Source organism: Carassius auratus, chromosome 26 (genome assembly GCF_003368295.1).
Source record: "Carassius auratus strain Wakin chromosome 26, ASM336829v1, whole genome shotgun sequence".
NCBI classification, from domain to species: domain Eukaryota; kingdom Metazoa; phylum Chordata; class Actinopteri; order Cypriniformes; family Cyprinidae; genus Carassius; species Carassius auratus.
The window spans coordinates 23,692,912-23,713,870 of NC_039268.1; the positions used below are offsets into that span (position 1 = coordinate 23,692,912).

The 20,959-nt window shown below is 38.7% G+C and overlaps 2 protein-coding genes across 2 annotated transcripts; both read right to left on the reverse strand.

Moving 5' to 3' along the window:
* Nucleotides 1-1,243: 1,243 nt before the first annotated feature.
* Nucleotides 1,244-9,716, reverse strand: LOC113044685 (rhodopsin kinase-like). Its single transcript, XM_026204861.1, has 7 exons — nucleotides 8,671-9,716; nucleotides 7,159-7,286; nucleotides 6,512-6,669; nucleotides 6,048-6,131; nucleotides 5,755-5,879; nucleotides 2,213-2,414; nucleotides 1,244-1,711 (listed from the first exon to the last, which is right to left on the reverse strand). Exons 1-7 carry the CDS (start codon nucleotides 9,370-9,372, stop codon nucleotides 1,419-1,421), a joined length of 1,692 nt encoding a protein of 563 aa, XP_026060646.1. The 5' UTR covers nucleotides 9,373-9,716; the 3' UTR covers nucleotides 1,244-1,418.
* A 913-nt stretch (nucleotides 9,717-10,629) lies between these two features.
* On the reverse strand, nucleotides 10,630-17,126 carry LOC113044687 (transcription factor Dp-1). Its single transcript, XM_026204863.1, has 12 exons — nucleotides 16,969-17,126; nucleotides 15,777-15,836; nucleotides 15,209-15,275; nucleotides 14,363-14,472; nucleotides 13,642-13,745; nucleotides 12,432-12,594; nucleotides 12,076-12,222; nucleotides 11,930-11,998; nucleotides 11,692-11,843; nucleotides 11,458-11,624; nucleotides 11,310-11,364; nucleotides 10,630-11,170 (listed from the first exon to the last, which is right to left on the reverse strand). The coding sequence occupies exons 2-12, from the start codon at nucleotides 15,786-15,788 to the stop codon at nucleotides 11,056-11,058; spliced, it is 1,161 nt and encodes a 386-aa protein (XP_026060648.1). The 5' UTR covers nucleotides 15,789-15,836; nucleotides 16,969-17,126; the 3' UTR covers nucleotides 10,630-11,055.
* Between the last annotated feature and the right edge of the window lie 3,833 nt (nucleotides 17,127-20,959).

Consider the following 20,959-nt stretch of genomic DNA (forward strand, 5'->3'; position numbering starts at 1 on the left):
GGTTGTGCTATATTATCACCACATCCTGGATTCAATCTTTTTGCAAACTTGTTTTCTGTCAGTTAGCATAAAAGGCAATATTTGCTTTTGGAGCTGATTGATCTGAACATTATGCAAAAAAATAATTTTGTCAAAATATACTCCAAAACTGATGTTCATAAGCTCTAATAATATAGCATAACCCATGATTTATAAGCAGTTTTATGTAGGCTGGTCATTTTCGACCCGAAACAACACGTGTATAAAAAAGAAAAAGAAAAAGAAAAAAAAATTTGGGGGGGAAAATAATCAGAACACAAAACCCAAACACAACATGAGAACACTGAGAAAAAAAGAAAGAAAAAAAAGCCTTAGCTTACTTGTTATTTTTTCTAGTCAAAATATCTAGAAATTCTTACATTAAGATGCATTTAGTAAATAAGGAAAAAGACGTAAGATATTTAGTCATGTTTCTAGAAAGAAAGAAAAAAACACTAAATGAATTGCATTTTGCTTAAAACATGTAAAATGATCTGCAAGTGGAAGAAAGTAAAATACTCTTGTTTTTAAATTATTTGACTTACCCCTCTGGCAGATAATTACATACAAACAAGACGAACTATCTTACGTCATTTTGCTTATTTACTAATTACATCTTAATTTAAGAATTTATAGATATTTTTATTCGAAACAAGAGACAAATACTAAAAATACTAGAAACAGATTAGCCTTTTTTTGCAGTTTTCTTACAGTTATTACTGACTGAGCTTTATGGATGTCAAAAGAAAGACTGCAAAGCATTTCGCTCTTTATTCTTTCCTTATACTTAGAAATTCTCTCATTCGGTTCTGTTTAAAAGCCTAAATACTAAACGTGCTTGAACTGAATGGTGCTGAACTCAGTTCACTGCTCAATAAACTCAATATTAATAAGATCAATAATCACTAATATTTATACTCAGAGCAGTGCACCCTTCAGAATAAATGTGTCCCTGCAGCACAGAAGCAGTCATCAGTGTCAGACGTATATTTGTAGAAATAGACAACAATACACTGTATGAGTCACTATTATACATTTCTCTTTTATGCCAAAAATCATTAGGATATTCAGTAAAGATCATGTACCGTGAAGATATTTTGTAAATCTCCTTCAGTAAATATATCAAAACTTAATGTTTGATTAGTAATATGCATTGCGAAGAACTTAATTTGAACAACTTTAAAGATGATTTTCTCAATATTTAGATTTGTTTGCTCCCTCAGATTCCAGATTCTCAAATATTGTCCTCCGAACAAACCAGACATCACTGGAGAGATGATTATTCAGCTTCAGATGATGCATAGATCTCACTTTAAGGTTTTGTGCTGCAGGGTTCCCAGTGTCAAGCTGCTGAAAGCATCTGGAGCTGGAGTGTGTGTGTGTGTTGTGGTCTGCTGTGGTTATGAGATGCTGCAGGTGGAGGATTTGGGCGGCTGCTCCAGGATGGACTCTCGGCGCAGGTCGTTGGGCACCGTGCCGTTCGGACCCCACACGTTCAGCTCTCCGTAGATGCCCGTCTCGATCATCTCCTCCTGCCAGGGGATGGCGATGTTTCCCGACGCAAACTCATCGAAGAACGTCTTGTCATCGTCCTCCAGACAGACCCCCTTCACCGTGGAGAACGCGCCCACATCGTCCAGGTTCTTGGCGTAGACCGTCTTGGAGTCCGGGACGAAAGGAGGCGGCAGGATCCCTGCAGGACATCAGTGATGCGTCAGTGCACTCAGAAGACAAGATCTGATGGATATGCACTAAGGATTTATATTATCAAAAATACAGTAAAAAAAATAAAATAAATCTAAAAAATGCTTTCTATGTGCATCTCTGTTAAAGTGTAATTTATTTCAGAATTTAATTCAGAATTTACACCAATGTTTCTTGAGCAGTAAATCATCATATTATTCTGATTTCTGAAGATCATGTGACACTGAAGACTGGAGGAATGATGCTGAAAATACAGCGGAGCATCACAGAAATACATTACACTTTAACAGAGATTCACACAGAACACAGATGATTTACATTAGAATAATATTTCACAGTTTTCACACCATTTTTTATCAAATAAATGCAGCCTCGGTGAGCAGAATAGATTCAAAACCATTTTTTAAATCACACTGATTAGGGTAAAGATAAGTTAAATCCACGGTGTAATCATGCTTGTGTTTGCACTAAACTCTCTTCATCTTCACACCTGCGTCGAGTTTCCTCCAGTTGATTTCACTGAAGAAGGGATGTGCGCGCAGCTCATCACACGAGCCGTTCTTGAAGCCCAGTCTCTTGTCCACCTCTTTGGCCAGCAGACCCTCGCAGACGGACTTGGCTTTCTCACTGAAGGTTTCTGGGTAGGTCACCGGGTCGTTCAGGATCCTCTTCTTCACCTCTTTATTCTCCACCTGAGGCGCAAACAATCACAATGAGAGAGCCAAGAACAACAGCTGCAGATACAACAGTGTTTGTAAACAGAGTAAAAAGCAAACTGAATAAAACTGAAGAATTGTCATTAGAATAGCCATTGACTTCCATAGTATTTTTTTTTTTTTTTGCATACTATGGAGGTTGATGGTATGGAAGCCCATTTCTGCCACTGAATAAAAATAAAAAAGGTAATTACGTCTTTTTGTTCTCACTATCGCGTGATATAAACTCTCAAATCTGATTTTTTTTTTCTCGGAATTGCGTGATATAAACTCACAATTCTCTGACAAATTTTTTTTTTTGATAATTGCATGACATTAACTTGCATGATTCAGATTTTTTTGGAATTGCATGATATAAATGTGCGATTCTGACTTTTTTGGGGAATTACGTTGATATAAACTCGTGATTCTGATTTTTTTTTGTAACTGCGTGATATAAACTCGCGATTCTGACCTTTTTTGGAATTGCGTGAAATAAACTTGCGATTCTGACTTTTTTTTGGAATTGCGTGATATAAACTTAGGATTCAGATTTTTTGGAATTGCGTGATATAAACTCGTGATTCTGACTTTTTTTGGAATTGCGTGAAATAAACTTGCGATTCTGACTTTTTTTTGGAATTGCGTGATATAAACTTGGGATTCAGATTTCTTGGAATTGCGTGACATAAACTCGCGATTCTGACTTTTTTTTGGAATTCCGTGATATAAACTTAGGATTCAGATTTTTTGGAATTGCGTGATATAAACTCGTGATTCTGACTTTTTTTGGAATTGCGTGAAATAAACTTGCGATTCTGACTTTTTTTTGGATGGAATTGCGTGATATAAACTTAGGATTCAGATTTTTTGGAATTGCGTGATATAAACTCGCGATTCTGACTTTTTTTGGAATTGCGTGAAATAAACTTGCGATTCTGACTTTTTTTTGGAATTGTGTGATATAAACTTAGGATTCAGATTTTTTGGAATTGCGTGATATAAACTTAGGATTCAGATTTTTTGGAATTGCGTGATATAAACTCGCGATTCTGACTTTTTTTGGAATTGCGTGAAATAAACTTGCGATTCTGACTTTTTTTTGGAATTGCGTGATATAAACTTAGGATTCAGATTTTTTGGAATTGCGTGATATAAACTCGTGATTCTGACTTTTTTTTAATTGCATCATATAAACTTGCGATTCTGACTTTTTTTTGGAATTGCTTCATATAAACTTGCGATTCTGACTTTTTTTTGGAATTGCGTGATATAAACTTGGGATTCAGATTTTTTGGAATTGCGTGACATAAACTCGCGATTCTGACTTTTTTTTGGAATTGCGTGATATAAACTTAGGATTCAAATTTTTTGGAATTGCGTGACAAACTCGCGATTCTGACTTTTTTTTGGAATTGCGTGATATAAACTTGGGATTCAGATTTTTTGGAATTGCGTGACATAAACTCGCGATTCTGACTTTTTTTTGGAATTGCGTGATATAAACTTAGGATTCAAATTTTTTGGAATTGCGTGACATAAACTCGCGATTCTGACTTTTTTTTGGAATTGCGTGATATAAACTTAGGATTCAAATTTTTTGGAATTGCGTGATATAAACTCGTGATTCTGACTTTTTTTGGAATTGCGTGAAATAAACTTGCGATTCTGACTTTTTTTTGGAATTGCGTGATATAAACTTGGGATTCAGATTTTTTGGAATTGCGTGACATAAACTTGCGATTCTGACTTTTTTTTGGAATTGCGTGATATAAACTTGGGATTCAGATTTTTTGGAATTGCGTGACATAAACTCGCGATTCTGACTTTTTTTTGGAATTGCATGATATAAACTTAGGATTCAAATTTTTTGGAATTGCGTGATATAAACTTGTGATTCTGACTTTTTTTGGAATTGCGTGATATAAACTTAGGATTCAGATTTTTTGGAATTGCGTGATATAAACTCGCGATTCTGACTTTTTTTTGGAATTGTGTGATATAAACTTAGGATTCAGATTTTTTGGAATTGCGTAATATAAACTTAGGATTCAGATTTTTTGTAATTGCGTGATATAAACTCGCGATTCTCACTTTTTTTGGAATTGCGTGAAATAAACTTGCGATTCTGACTTTTTTTTGGAATTGCGTGATATAAACTTAGGATTCAGATTTTTTGGAATTGCGTTATATAAACTCGTGATTCTGACTTTTTTTTTAATTGCATCATATAAACTTGCAATTCTGACTTTTTTTTGGAACTGCTTGATATAAACTTGCGATTCTGACTTTTTTTTGGAATTGCGTGATATAAACTTGGGATTCAGATTTTTTGGAATTGCGTTATATAAACTCGTGATTCTGACTTTTTTTAATTGCATCATATAAACTTGCAATTCTGACTTTTTTTTGGAACTGCTTGATATAAACTTGCGATTCTGACTTTTTTTTGGAATTGCGTGATATAAACTTAGGATTCAAATTTTTTGGAATTGCGTGATATAAACTCGTGATTCTGACTTTTTTTGGAATTGCGTGAAATAAACTTGCGATTCTGACTTTTTTTTGGAATTGTGTGATATAAACTTAGGATTCAGATTTTTTGGAATTGCGTAATATAAACTTAGGATTCAGATTTTTTGTAATTGCGTGATATAAACTCGCGATTCTGACTTTTTTTGGAATTGCGTGAAATAAACTTGCGATTCTGACTTTTTTTTGGAATTGCGTGATATAAACTTAGGATTCAGATTTTTTGGAATTGCGTTATATAAACTCGTGATTCTGACTTTTTTTTAATTGCATCATATAAACTTGCAATTCTGACTTTTTTTTGGAACTGCTTGATATAAACTTGCGATTCTGACTTTTTTTTGGAATTGCGTAATATAAATTTAGGATTCAGATTTTTTGGAATTGCATGATATAAACTCGTGATTCTGACTTTTTTTTAATTGCGTGATATAAACTCGCGATTCTGACTTTTTTTTGTAATTGCTTGATATAAACTCATGATTCTGACTTTTTTCATATGGTGATTGCAGCACCATGGTCATGGGTTTGAATCCCAATGACCTTGCATGAACTGATAAAATGCATAACATGAATGCATTGCACCTAGAAGACGTTTTCCATTGCATCACGCCTCTGTTCCATAGTTTTGTGCTCAACGGATGACTTTGACCATCTCTGCATCTTGTGCATGACACACCACTCTAAAAACGCTACACTCGAATTCAAATGAGTTATTTATTCACATTCTGCGCAAGTCTCTTCTGCTGAATGCATGAATGTGATTCTACTACAAATCCACTGGAGATTGTATGTTTAAGATCACCTTCTCTCCTCGAGTCCTGAAGGGTCCTTTGGCAGCGATGAACTCGTACAGCGTGACCCCGAGAGTGAAGTAATCTACTGAGTAATCATATTCTTCTCCCTTAAGCAGCTCCGGGGCCATGAACCCTGAAAACACACACCAATGTTTATAAATTAACCATGCAGCATCAACACTCATGAGCCAATATCAACCTGCTTTAAAGTTTATATGAATGTATATGAGCATTAAGACATTCTTGATTCTACTCTAATAGATTCTTGGAGAGTGAGTTTTGATCGTGATCCTTTTTTCACCTGGAGTTCCAGCGTAGCCTTTGGTTTTGAGCTGGTCATCTGCGAGCTCCACAGCCAACCCGAGGTCAGAGATACGGACGTGACCTGAAAACACCAGCATGACGTGTGTGTGTGACCGAAACGACTCTCAACACATCAGATGTGTGTGTTCACTACCAGTCAAACGTTCTTGAACAGTATGATTTTTTACGTTTTTATAAAGAAGTCTAGTTCTGAAGGATCTTGTGACATGAGTAATGACAAAAAAATCATTAAGCTCTGAAATCACAGAATTTCAAATATATTCATGTAGGAAATTGTTATTTTAAATAGTACAAATATTTCACAATATTCCTGCTTTTGCTGTACTTTGGATCAAATAAATGCAGCTTGATGAGCAGAAGAGACTTCTTTAAAAAAACAATAAAAATCTTTCGGCCCAAAAACGTTTGACTGGTAGTGTGTGTTGACTTCAACATGTTCACCTTCATTATCTAGCAGAACGTTTTCTGGCTTCAGGTCTCTGTAGATGATTCTCTTCTGGTGAAGATGCTCCAGTCCTTGAATGATCTGAGCAGCATAATAACACGCTCTGGCTTCAGAAAACCCTGGGTTATTCTCATCCACATTATAGATGTGGTACCTGCAAAAGAATGACACAGACGCTTTAAAATATTTACAGAAATTCACGAAACAGTTAAATTAAACTATAAAATAAAATCTGAAATCAGCAATCACAGGACGAAGCAGGGCTATGACTTCATCAAAAGTGCAGTACATCACTAAGTCCAGACCTGCTGGGTCAAAGGTTACGAGGAAACTTTAAAGTCTAACATTAGACCAGTAGGTGGCGCTGTTACAAAGTTACACATTGTAAAGAACACAGCTGAAAGAACAGGCGTGAAACAAGCAATCGGCCAGGAGTTTTCATTGGGTTCAAAACACATGCTTTTCAGTTTCCAGCATCCATGTGATTTATTGTGTCAGAAAGGTTCTGAAGAATTTTTGTGACAAATTTGGTGAGGATCAGAGTAACTCTGTGTGAAGACCAGCTGAAATGGTTTGCTCTAAATCAGTTACTACAGGCCAAAGATGCATGGTCAATCTAAAGAATTGTGTGTGTGTGACTGACCTCAGGTCTCCTCCGTTCATGATGGTCATCACCAGACACAGCTCTGTCTTGGTCTGGAAGGCGTAAGCCAGCGACACGATGAATCTACTGTGAACTCGAGCCAGGATCCGTTTCTCTACCATAGCGCCCTGAGAACAAACAACACGAGTGTGACGGATGATCTTCAGCTCCACACCATCATCAGATTTGAAAAATTATGCATTTTCACTTGTGCTCTGACATTTGGACTCCACTGTATAATCAGAATATATTTTAAGAACCTCAGGATACTAACACAGAACTCTCTTTATACATGTGAACCAATGCACTTCTCTGACTGTAGTTTGTTTCATGCATTGTGACACATGCAGGATGCATTTCCCAGTTTAGAATGCCTCGCAACTGATGCATAAGAGAAGAATCACGTCATTTATGATGCGTGAGTGACTGTTAACGATCTGTCAATGAATGATGTTTTCATGCTTGTAACTGTGAATGAGGTCATTATTAACATCTAATAAATCATCTGCGGACCCGGGATCAGTACGATCAGTATCATCTCCAGTGTTCTTCCTGTCCAGGATTTCAACGACAAATCTGTTCCATAATTAAATGTGTTGAAGTTGCATTTCATAATGAGCTGAAGGCCAAAGCGCTAAAGCTTCATCGGCTCTAATGCTGCCACTGGTCCTCAGCGCTGTTCTCTCATCTGTCTGATGCTTACAGACGCTCAAACACGTGCACATCTTATCAATACTGATGAAGAGGAACATGATGCTCTGCTGCACTCAGTGTCCTTTATCATCACTGGAGGTTTCAGTCAGCAGTCCGAAACTGAACTGAATTTCATAAGTTGTGATCTAAAACAGGATTGTTGTGTTGGAGTGAAGCGCTAGTAAAGCATATTACCCCCAGTAAAGCCTTCACCTTCATCATCAATGTCACGTCTGAGCTGCTTAATCACACAAAACCAACATGTCAATCAGGATCCACATCCTGTTATCTAAGCGTGACTATAACTAGTCTTGCAATACATGTCTATTACCCTGGACATTTCCAGAATAAATTAGAAAAAGGTGCCATTGGTGCCTTAAACAAAAAACTTTTCGGTTTTGCTTTTAACTTTCAATCATCCAGTAGATTTTATTGGGTTCAAAACACATGCTTTTAAATTTCCAATATCTCTTTGATTTATTTTATCAGTAAGGTTCTAAAGACGATCTGCACCAAATTTGGTGAGGATCGGATAAACTTTGTGTGAAGAGCAGCTCAAATGGTTTTGCTCTAAGCGGCCAAAGACAAAAAAAACTAAAAAAACCATCCCATCGTATTTACCCATCAGGCCCGGAGCACCAGAGTGCCAATAGTAATTTATCCCTAAACCTATTTCGACCGCATTAACTTCACATTCCAATTATTTGAACAGAAAACTAACTCTTCATTCAATCAGTAGTAAGTCCTCTGGACGCCAGGGGCACCTTTTCTCAAGAAAACCAAACCTCCTCAACTAAAGGCATCAAGCCGCTTTCACACCTCATAGCCTTTCCTCTTCTTCAGCCTCTTCTTGTTGAGCTTCTTGCAGGCGTACAGCTTCCCTGTGGCCCTCATCTGACAGGCGGACACCTCTCCGAATCCACCCTTACCCAGAACACGGAAGTCCAGGAACCAGTCTTCGGCCACCGGCTGCATCTCCAGCCACTTCCACTGGAGGAACCGCTTAAAGTACATGGTCTCTAGATAGAAAGTGAAGGGGACCTCTTTGAGGAAGTCGAAAACGCTGGCCAGGATCTGCACAAACAGGTCATCCGCCGCCTCCTCGTGCCGCTCCTTCACCTTGGTGATGTCGTTCTCGGGTAAAAACGGGCAGAAGTGCTTGGCCGAAGGCTCCATGTACCGCTGGAGGATTTTGGCAGCTTTCTGAACCCTGTCTTTATCCTCAGCGGTGTCATACGTCTCGATGTCCTTCCAGAGGCGACAAGGGCCTTTATACTCGTTGGTGGTTTCCAGAAACTCTTGAAACAGTCGCTTACCAATGGGTTGCTCCACGCAGATGCTCTTAAACTGCAGATCCAGAGTTTCTCTCAGACCTTCGCACACCGTGATGTGGGGCAGCTTGAGTTTGGCATGGTACTTCTTGTCTCGGTTGGCCGCCGGGTTAGCCGTGCCGTCGAAACTGCCTCGGGCCGAGATGTACGCCGAGTTGGCCACCACCGTCGTCAGGCCGCCGATGTCCATGGTGAGGCGAGGGAACTGAACTGGGACTTTCGGAGTGAGAACAAGACGAGATTGAGCAGCTGTAGGGTCACAGCGAGAGCATTGGAGCTCAGCACCGTGAGACTGGTCCTCAACGGAGAAGAAGTGAGGGATTAGATCATGAGACGCAGAGGAACGGATCCAACACGACGTCTAGAGTCTGATGGCAAAGTGAAGAATAAGCCCAGCAACACACACACACACACACACACTCAGACGGATCCACCTGACTCAACATCTTTCATAAGGCTTTATCCTCTAACTCCATAATACCTTCCTCAGGTTAACACCTCTCACTGATGGAGAAACGAGAACATCTCTCATTACAATGACACTCCAAAGATCCTAGAATTCAGAGTTCAGAATTACTTCATCAAAAAACTTGAAAAATATTGGTCAGAAACAGATCTCACAGATGTGATTGCCTCGTCTGGTCAAGACGGTTGGTATGAAGTCCTACAAGCTGCTTACAGCTATAGACCAGCTTGACCACTCCAGGAACGCTGGAATCGCTGTCCCATCACAGAAGATCAGGAGGAGTGAAGGTTTTGGAAAGAAACTCTGCTTTAAGAGGCACGTTCACATTGTTTGGCAAATGTCCATGAGAGAAATCCAGGCTCTTCAAAAGAAAACCACACTTTAGGAATTTTAAGGGGCAAAGGATTTTCACATGCATTTGCCCTATTAACCAACAGAAGCTTTCATTAATGGCGATTAATAAACAAGAACCATTCAATGTGTGCAGGATTGGGTTTCATCCCCAATGAACTGATTGGAAGCTAAAATCTCTCTGTATGAAGATGTTTTCATATCAAAGATTATGAAGACAAACAATTCTCATACTGCCCTTAAGGATTATACAGACAAATAGAAATTTAATGCATTTTAAATTTTTTGCATAAGGAATGATGTTTGTTGTTGAATGAATGCAAAGAAAGTCAAATAAATTAATAAATGGTGCCTAAGAAGGAAAGCCATCTTCCTTCTGATTTTACTGAACGTATAAACAGATAAGAGATCAAATGTAGTGTTATTGCACATGAAAACCCAGTTATTATTGGATGATATGAATCATATTGTTGCTTTTTAACTTTCTTTTCTCCTTCTCTTGAATTGAAGGTCTTGCAGGTTTGATATTTTACTAATGAATGTAGACGAATTTAACCTGTCAGAAATGCATTTAAACATCTCAATCTTATTTCACATCACTCAAGACACAAAAAAACAACCACACAAGCATATAAATCATTCTTTGTTTAATTTCTATACATGAATAAGAAAAGTATATTTCCTTAGGATTTGTTACATTGTACAAAAAAAGGCTGTCTGGAATCGTAAATCTCATGTTCCTAACGTCTGCGACTGAAGAGCGGTCACATCAAACGTCCCAAAAAAAGCTCCGATATCAAAAATAGCTGCCTTTGAGAGCGAATCACGGCCAAACGGTAGAAACCAGTGCTGAACGTCCAGCGCCGGAGCTTCTTCAGAAGTGGCCCTGGAGTGAGAGCCGAAGCTGCACAAAGACGATCACTCCAGCTTATCTGCTCATAAGCCACCCAAGATAACAGACTGAGCTGGAGAATTATGGGAAGCATTTGAGGGAATCCTTACAGCAGGATCACCAGATGGAGTCTCAAACAAGAACTGGGGGAACCAAGAGACGTCCTAATAGTCCTCTTCATCATCCTCGTCCTCCTCGTCATCGTCGTCCTCCTCTTCCTCCATGTAGGACGTGGGGGTCTCCACCCTGGAGCCGTTGGAGCTGGACGCGCCGCGCTCACTACACACACACACACACACACACACACACACACACACACTCTCATTACTGACTGAATACTTCAACGCACCTGAAAACGCCAGTGTATTTCACACAACATGGATTAACACTAGAGCTGTGTATCGTATGTGATACTCACGTGGCCACATGGGACAGCTCTCCGATCAGCTGGTTAAAGGCACCCTGCGCCATTTCTACAACATCAGACAAACAAAGCAGTTGTCACCCGCTCGTGAAGCTCAGCACACGTCACATCACATCTCCACGTGACGGAGACACACACACACCTGTGACGTACGGCTGCAGGGCTTTGGGAACGAGGCTCCTGGCGATCTTCAGCTGCTCCGGACTGCAGCGGCCCGACTCCAGACCGAACGCCAAGCCCATGCGCTTCAGCACCTCCACGTCATCGTGGATCTCAAACATGTTGTCGAAGTTAAAGAGATACTGGAACCTGCGGAGACAGAAGCGCTGCGTCAGACGGGAAGAGCAGACGCAGCTGAACACACGGCGTCGCTCACTTGTCGTTGGAGATGCTGCAGTCGATGACGGTTCTCTTGCTGGTGTTGATGATGATGAAGGGCAGGTGGATGACTGTGTTTGGAGGCGGAGCTCTCTTGTTCTGATGCTCCGCCTCTCGATTCCGCTGCACCAGGCTCTTAAAGGCGATTTGCTGCAAATCACGAGAAATCAGACTTAGAGGAATCAGCAACTTGAATGAGCAGCTGTCAGTGCCAGACAGGAAGTGATGCGGTGTACCTGCAGTATGAGCTCCTGCAGCTGCGACTGCTTGTGTTTGATTCTCTCCAGTCGTCTCTTCCTCTCGGCCTGCAGGACAGAAGACAGGTTCATCAACACAGAACACCATTGGTCAAACGTTTAACTGATGTTTTTGACTGGCGCACCTCCAGATCCTGACACTCCTGCGCAGAGTTGGTGGGGAACCCGATCCACTTGATCTCCTTCTTGTCTTTGGAGATGATGTTCATAGCCATCAGGACGTTCAGAGCATCGTAGACCCGTCGCCGGATGTTCTTCTGGTCGTACACATGCTGGAGGAGAACACACACCAGATTTTAATAAACAAATATGATTCATACAAGGTATTGTTGTTCTTCTACTGTTATAATCATGTGTGTGTGCATGAGAGAAATACACACTGAACGGTCATCAGTAGCACAGGGATATTTACAGCAACAGACAACAATACACTGTATGGGTCTGACAGGAAGTGAGCGTGAGGTCAGGGTTAGGGACTGACCGCATCGTTCGGGGAGATGTTGTTGTCTCCGGAGCTCAACTCGGACACCAGCTCTTCTGCCACCTCGTTGTAGGACGTCACCACTTTCTTCTGCACCTTCTCACACACCTTCATGGAGAAATGACGCAAGCCCTTGCCGTTCTTATCGCCCTTCCTGCTGCGCCTGCCACAACACAACAGAACAAACCATTCATCTGTGAGCCTGAATGATGTCACTTCCTGTGAGCACAACCCAGCCACTTTTAAACTGAAGACTTTTTTAAGAATAAAACATGCAAAAACAGAGAATTTGGTAACAATAAAACATATGGTGAGAAAAAACTAAAACATTTCATAGGCCCTAAACATGCTTTGTGTTTGTCTTGAACACTTTGATGTGAAATTGTATAAGTTTCATGATTTTAATTGATTAGACAGGCTTTTTGATCCACAACATTTTATTTACAACTCCATTAAAAAGCAGTCCGGACAAAAATAAAAATAAGAAGCAAAATCTAGAAAAAGTTTAAAAAAAAAAAAAATAAGAAGCAAAATCTAGAAAAAGTAAAAAAAAATAAATAAAATAAGAAGCAAAATCTAGAAGAAAAAAAAAACTAAAAAAAAGAAACGGCAGCAATATCTAGAAAAAATAAATAAATAAAAAAAATCTAGAAAAATAAAATTAAAAAATACAATAAAAAAACTGAAATTTGGGGAAAAAAATAAATCTGACTTCACAGTATCTGAGCACTGGCATCGTAAAATATGAAAATATAATAATTCAGTACTGAAATGAGTGAAGTATTTATGAGTGAGCCTTTGAATCATTCGTTTCATAACTTTAATATCAAAAACTGGTGTATTAAACATATTCTATATAATATATTTTAAATAAGTTTGACACACTTCAGTACTTACACACACCAAACTTCACATTTTTATTCCTACAGTCTGAACGTTTGCACAGAGGGATCTGTTCATATATTATTTGCTTGATTATACACCACATGTTTTTTTCAGAAATGAGATCCCTCTGTAAAACACTCAACTCTAATGTGTCAGAACAAAATGTACATTTTAAAACAGACTTCATCCAGTGTGCAGATTTTTGCTCTAGAATTTATTGCATAGATAAATAATGCCTCATTTGCATATTTAACCTAAAAAAAAAATGTCTTGTAATTTTTAACTTGTAATTATAATTAAAAAAAATTCCGCAATAATCACTGACCCGCTGGAGCAGGGCGAGGCCTCGGTGAGCTGAGAGGACGGGGTGTGTGGACTGGTCAGCAGGAGACCGGCGGGGACACTGCTCCTCTGAGGAGTGCTGATCACCTGCAGAGAGACTCATCTTCATCATCATCATCATCATCACTGAGACCCTCAGCATGAAACCAGGCCAGAGACACAGTTTCACTTCCATTCATTTGCAAGCTTTATTTACATCTTCATAGACATTTTTAATAAAAATCTAAGGTAAACTCACATACACACAACATTTTTTTATTTTGTTGTTTTTCTGTATTTTTCCTACAGAAATTAACTTATAGTTTTTATGCTTTCAGGAGTTAAACACTCTGAAGGAGGGAGTTTGAAGTTTTATTTCGTTTTGTGCTCTACTTTAAACACCCAGTGTGTGGAGTGCTGGTGTTCACTGACATCATGCCTCTATGTAAACACATACAGCCTTTTCAGAAAAACAGCGTTCTGACCATGAGAACAGGGAAAACCTCCGCGAGACTCTCACATATTGATCTCAGAAGAGTGACAGGAGGATGAGAGAGTAATCCTGCTGACTCCAGCGCTCTGGGATCCGCTTACAGACTCCGGGTCACCTCACACAGTGTTAACGGAGGGCTTATTGCCGTGGAGACGGTGGGAGGAGTCTGAGTGGTCATGTGACCCGAGGGCAGATTCAGTGAACGTGTCGGAGCTGATTGTGAGCGTCTTACCACGTGTGACAGCATGTTAGCGCCCGCAGCCGTCAGAGATTTGGGCAGAATCTGTTTGACCGCAGAGACTGATGTGGGATGAACCGTCAGGAAGGACACAACACCTGCAGCTGCACACACACACACACACACACACACACCTCATTAATATTCATGAGTGCAGTGATTCTCTGCTGACTACAAGATGACGATGTATCGTTTACAGAAAATAGAAGTTATCTAAGGTGATCGAAGGAAATGAATCTATCCCTTAACTAAAAATGTGGAGGTAGTAAGATGTTTAATATTTTTAAAGAAGTCTCTCCTGCTCACAGATGATGCATTTATTTGATCAAAAATACAGTAAAATTCTGAAATATTATTCTAATGTAAATCATCTGTTTCCTGTGTGAATCTGTGTTAAAGTGTAATGTATTTCTGTGATGCTCCGCTGTATTTTCAGCATCATTCCTCCAGTCTTCAGTGTCACATGATCTTCAGAAATCAGAATAATATGATCATTTACTGCTCAAGAAACATGAAGATTATTATCAGTGTTGAACACATTAATATTTTAGAGGAAACTGTGATAGATTTTATTTTCCAGGATTCACAGATGAATAGAAAGTTCAAAAGAACAGCAGTTATCTGAAATAGGACTCTTCTGTAACGTTATAGATGTCACTTCTGATCAGTTTAATGCGTCACTGATGAATTAAAGCGTTAAAAGCATCTCTTGAGTCGAGGTGTACTTGTAACAGGAAGTGCTGGATGCAGCTAGTCTCATGTTAACAGGAATAATGATTTATGTGTGTTAAGCGTGTCATTACCCATCATGCACTGGGCTGAAGGGGAGTGTGTACTCACGTTTCCCTGGACTCAGGTTCTGGTTGATGAACAGCTTTATCTCTCCGCTGGTTTCTTTGAGTCCAGCCTGAAGAGCAGACACAACCGAAGACTTCTTTGAGATTAGAATGATCAAACACGATGAGTTCACTCTCTGGTGTAAGCATAGAAACCAGCTAAATCTGAACCCGTTTGACTGACTCTTTTAATACGTTTATTTTAATAAGTTTTGAATGACACTATGAATATACCATACGCTAATTATTCAGACCAAACCAAATACAAAATCACCAAATGTAATCTAGATCTGTAAAATATAACAGTAAACAAAGAAATAAAGGCTGTATTTAACCAGCGTTATTTCAGTTTGAGTTTGAATTTGTAAATGTTCTTTTTTCTCCTTTTTAATTTCAGTATGTTTCAGTACCGTTGCGGTTTACATAGTTTTACCTCCAACAGATAATTATTGTCTTGGCAACTAGCAAAGATAAAACGGTTTTATATTTTATTTCTGTTATCTGAAACAATAAAACCCTGCACTAAACACACGTGTGAGTGTGTGATCCTGTAATGTGTGTGTGATTCTCACATCTTTGGCCATGATGTGACCGGACGTGTGGTCAGTCTTTGGTCTGTGGCTGCAGTTCAGCTGGAAACACACATATAACATCAAACAATCTGCAAGACAAGCTTTAAAAACACAACCACACCGCATCAAAACACTATCATTTCATGTGAATTGAGATGATATTTTAGTATATAGTTTCCATAAATATGCAACCCACCTCATGAAGTTAAATGTTCTCTCCATTGTGCAATATAAATATATGCAATAACATTATATTTATGTTACCACTTATACTATTTTATCTATAGCATACATGCAATTTATTTGACAGTTTTATGTATTTATATATACTGTACATGTGTGCATTGACAGTAAAGCTCTTTCTGACTTCTGAATGACAGTGGCAATGTTTTGTTGTCAATTATTGCACAAGAAAAACACTTTTCGTGAGACCCTCAACTTTCTGAAACGACTTCCCATCCAGCTGACGTCATCAGTCCCTCCTCAGCCTTCGTATGACGTCATCAGTACCACATCATATTTAGCACACATATTCAGACGGAATCTTAATGCATTTATTTTTCTCCCTCCAATTAATTCCCAACCAATAAAACAATCGTTATTTTTTCGCTAAAACGAGTTTGACTCAATTTGAGCACTAAAATGACTTTGTGGTTTTATGAACAGGCCAAATAAAAACATTTTAAACTCTAAAAACACGGACGAATGTTTTTAGTTTCGCATGTAAACACAGGAGAGATGTTAAAACACTTCAATCACACACAAACACAAACTGATGAGAGATGACCGTGTGACCTACATCTGCTCAAAATAGAATCACCCGACCATACAAACGCACTCAGAGTCGGATATGAAGGTATATAACGCATGTTTAATAACTCAATCTCATGTTTATTAGATTAAGATGCATATTGATCAGCTCTAAGTGAATCTCTCGCGTGCTGTAAACGTAAACAAACAGAAGTCTCCGAGTTGTTTTTGTGTTCAGATGAACGGATGAACCTTCTGTCTGTGCGAATCATCCTCGCGTCGCGTTGTAGACGCGTCGTTCGCTCCTCACTGGATAACTAACGTTTTATATCGCGTTAGCTCGACGCGGCTACAGCTAAGCTAACCGAACATAGCGAGCTAACGCTTCCCACACGACACACAAACTCCATTAACACACGCTGGTCGTCGCCCCTTCTCTTACCGTAACCAGCCCGCTCACAGCTGCGTCATATCGCGCCGGTATGTACAGTTAGATGGACGAATACTGTATTTATCGCGCCAGAATCAGAACGTCTGCGCGAGACTCTTCAGCTGCTACAACACAGCAGTCAAACTGAGCTTGGCGGTGTCCCGCGAGGACGCACGCTGATTGGATACGCGCGGTGTGACGTCAGCGCGCATTCACAACTCCGCACGTAACGCATCAAAATCATCTCAACGTTTTTATTATTATTAATAATCCCAAATTACTTTATAAAGTATTTAAAACAGTGCTCTCATACGATTAATCTCATTTCTCTCATGCTTATTTCTTAATATATATGTATGCGTAGTATTGTGTACTGTGTTTGGTTTGTTTATGTGTTTGGTTTCCGCGCATGCGCAGAGGGAGATCCGCCGGAGATGAAAGCAGCGCTTAAAGATGGTAGGTGCGCAGGGGGCAGTAGTGTTGATCTGAACCCCCGGGGACAGTTAAGCACTGCAGAATAACGCTCGAGTCGCGCTGTTTGCCGAGCGTCCGTTTATAAGAGAAACGTAGAGTCAGATGAGGCTGTTTAAATTTTGACACTGAGTTCTTTAACCCTTCAGAGAAACAATACTCCACTGTAGTAATATCAAGTTAATATCATGTTGCCATATGGTAATCAATACTATGATAAACTTTAGAATACCACGGTATTATCATCACTATATTTACTGGAGCATACTTTATGATAAAGGTTTTATTTAACAATCAATTCAGGCTCTTCGTATATCATTATGTTTTATTTGTATGCATAGATGCATAGATGCATGCATTTTATTTAAAGCATGCTTTAATTTTTGTAACGTTTTCTAATATTTGATCTTAATTTCATATATACGACATGCACAAAAAATCCCTGTTTTACACATATACTATATATTACTCTGGTAAACTGATAACCACTGTCATCAAAAAAAAAAAAAAAAAAAAAAAAGATGAAACTAGATCTAATGTGAGTGTAATCAGCTGATTTCACTGTATTAACTGGTATTCTGTTATAAATATTTATTGGGTAGAAAAATTGTCTGCTTATATAAAAAACATATCTGCGAGTTTTTATTTCACAATTCTGACTTTTTTCTCACAGTTCAGAGAAAAAATTATAAGATATAAACTCAGAATTATGATTTTTATCCTTCTGCAATTCTGAGTTTACACAAATCTGACTTTTTTTTTGTTTACATCTCATAGTTCAGTTTTTTAATGAACACCACAGAACAAACAGCACTCTTTTATCTCACAATTTCAAGTTTATATCTTTCCATTCTGAGTTTGTAACATAAGCTTTGACTCAAAGGTGTTGAAACAGCACAGATGTGTTGGACTGACGCTGTTGTCGTTGTTCAGCATAAACTGAAGTGGTCTCAGAAGGAGAAGCTCCATCGGTTCACGTCCTTCCCGCGGTCCACAGAGTACTGTCTGACCCACAGTGACTGGACACTAGAGACGGTCAGCGATAACTCCTTCCAGAACTCTGTGAAGACAGCAGTGGACCACAAGAAGCTGGATCAGCTCTACAACCGCTATAAAGCTGACTGGATTACTGGACTCAAGGGCACTTCTTCAGCTTCTGTATTATTTTTCTAGAATCTTATGACTTTAACTTCACTGCATTTAAAAGTCAAACACTGTACTTTTCACTCCACTGCGTTTCTATAAGGGTCTTAAGAAGTAGAAAGTCATTACAATGTAGCAGCTTTGAAAGTCAGAGGGTGATTTTTTTCTTCTTTTCTAAAAAATGACTTGACACTCTGTCAGTAATCACTCGTGTTTGTTCCTTGTGTCTGCAGATCCACACGATGAGAGTAAGATCGGCATCGACGGGATCCAGCAGTTCTGTGATGACCTCGCGCTGGATCCGGTCAGTGTTAGTGTCCTGATCGTGGCCTGGAAGTTCAGAGCGGCGACGCAGTGTGAGTTCAGCCGCAAAGAGTTCCTGGACGGTATGTTCGAGCTGGGGTGAGATGCTCACACCACCAAAACTAGTCTGTTGTTCCTTGTTTGTCCTGAACAGTTCAACTGTTCCCTTTCCAATAATGACTGTGTGATTCTGATCTTCTAATTCAAAAGTTTTCACGCCCGGCTCCTAACGCATGGTTTTATCTCCTGGAGCATCAGCGAGGGTTTGAATCTTCTGTAATAGTTGTGTTCGAGTCCCTCAGCTGTCCTCAGTGTGAAAAGATGGATCTCAGAATCACACAGTCATTGTTGGAAAGGGTTCAAATACACCAAAATACTGCAAAACCAAAGAATGATTGGGAGCTGAAGGATTTTTCTGAAGAACAGCAGACAGTTGAACTGTTCAGGACAAACAAGGAACAACTATCACTGAACACAAACACACAGCGGTGGATCATTCAGCTCACAACACAGTGTTCAGAGTCAAGGGGATGAATACTTTTGAACAGGGTCATTTTTATAAATTCAACTACTATTTTCTAAACATCTTTTATGTGAAATATCTTCTTCAGGTCAGTACTAAAGAAACAATAACATGCATTTTACATCATCACTCTTATTTTGGTAAAATAATTACCATTTAGCAGATTCTGAAAGGGGGTTGTAAACTTTTGACCGAGCAAAGCTGAGAATGCAGTGTGTGATTCTGCTCCTCAAACACGCCTGTTCTTGTACCTGTGTGGAGATTAATTCTGAATAAGATTTTTCTGATGAACACACAGTGGTTTTGCTTCTCTTCCGTCTTGTTTCTGTAAAGGAGAATCATAAAAAATCCATCACTAAAGACACGTGGAACCTGCTGCTGGACTTCGGGAACATGATCACAGACGACATGTGCAACTACGGCGAGGAGGGTGAGTGTGAGTCATCAACTACGCTATAGATTTTTTAGAATAATATGCACTTATTAATTCTTCACAAAAACATTATATTAATGCATCTTTTATCCAGAGCGTCTTACATAACCAGTCAAAAGTTTTTTAAGATTTTTAATGTTTTTTTTTAATAATTTTCTTCTGCTCACCAAGGCTGCATTTATTTGATCTAAAATACAGCAAAAGCAGTAAAATTGTGAAATATTTTTACTATTTAAAACAGCTGTTGTCTGTGTGAATATCTGTTAAACTGTCATTTATTTCGGTGATGCGCTTCTGTATTTTCAGCATCAACTATCTATTCATTAAAGAGTAATAATGTTTCTTGAGCAGTAAATCATCATATTATTCTGATTTCTGAAGATCATGTGACACTGAAGACTGGAGGAATGATGCTGAAAATACAGCGGAGCATCACAGAAATACATTACACTTTAACACAGATTCACACAGAGAGCAGTTATTTTAAATAGTAATAATATTTCACAATTTTACTGCTTTTGCTGTATTTTAGATCAAATAAAAGCAGGCTCGAAGAGCAGAAGATAATTATTTAGATTGGTAGTGTACATATAAAGCACGACTCGTTGTTTTGTCATTCATAACATGAATTGAAAGGGTTAATTGTGATTTTATGTGCGTGTTGTTTTGTCATCGGGTGCATGGCCGGTGCTCATCGATGACTTTGTGGAGTCTCTCTGCACTGACTGTTTCAATTAAAAAAAAAGAAATGCATTTAAAATATATTATTAAACACGGAGAGAATCAGTATGTTGTGTATCCCAGAGTTTGTATGTCCCTGACTGAACTACATCAGTGTCCTGCAGCACAGAAGCAGTCATCAGTAGCACAGGGATATTTGGAGAAACAGACAACAATACATTTTATGAGTAAACAAACACACATAATATATATAAAAAAATAAATAAAAGCACAGCTGATATTTGTCTACAAAACTAATTTAAATAATTTATGCAAACACCTTTGAAAAAAATAAAAACATCATAAACTCAGTGTACAAACAGTGTTGTTATTGTTTACCGGAACTATTATTAATTCTGTTAATTAAAAAAAAAAAAAAAAATATTTTTAAAAGTTAAATAATTTAATTT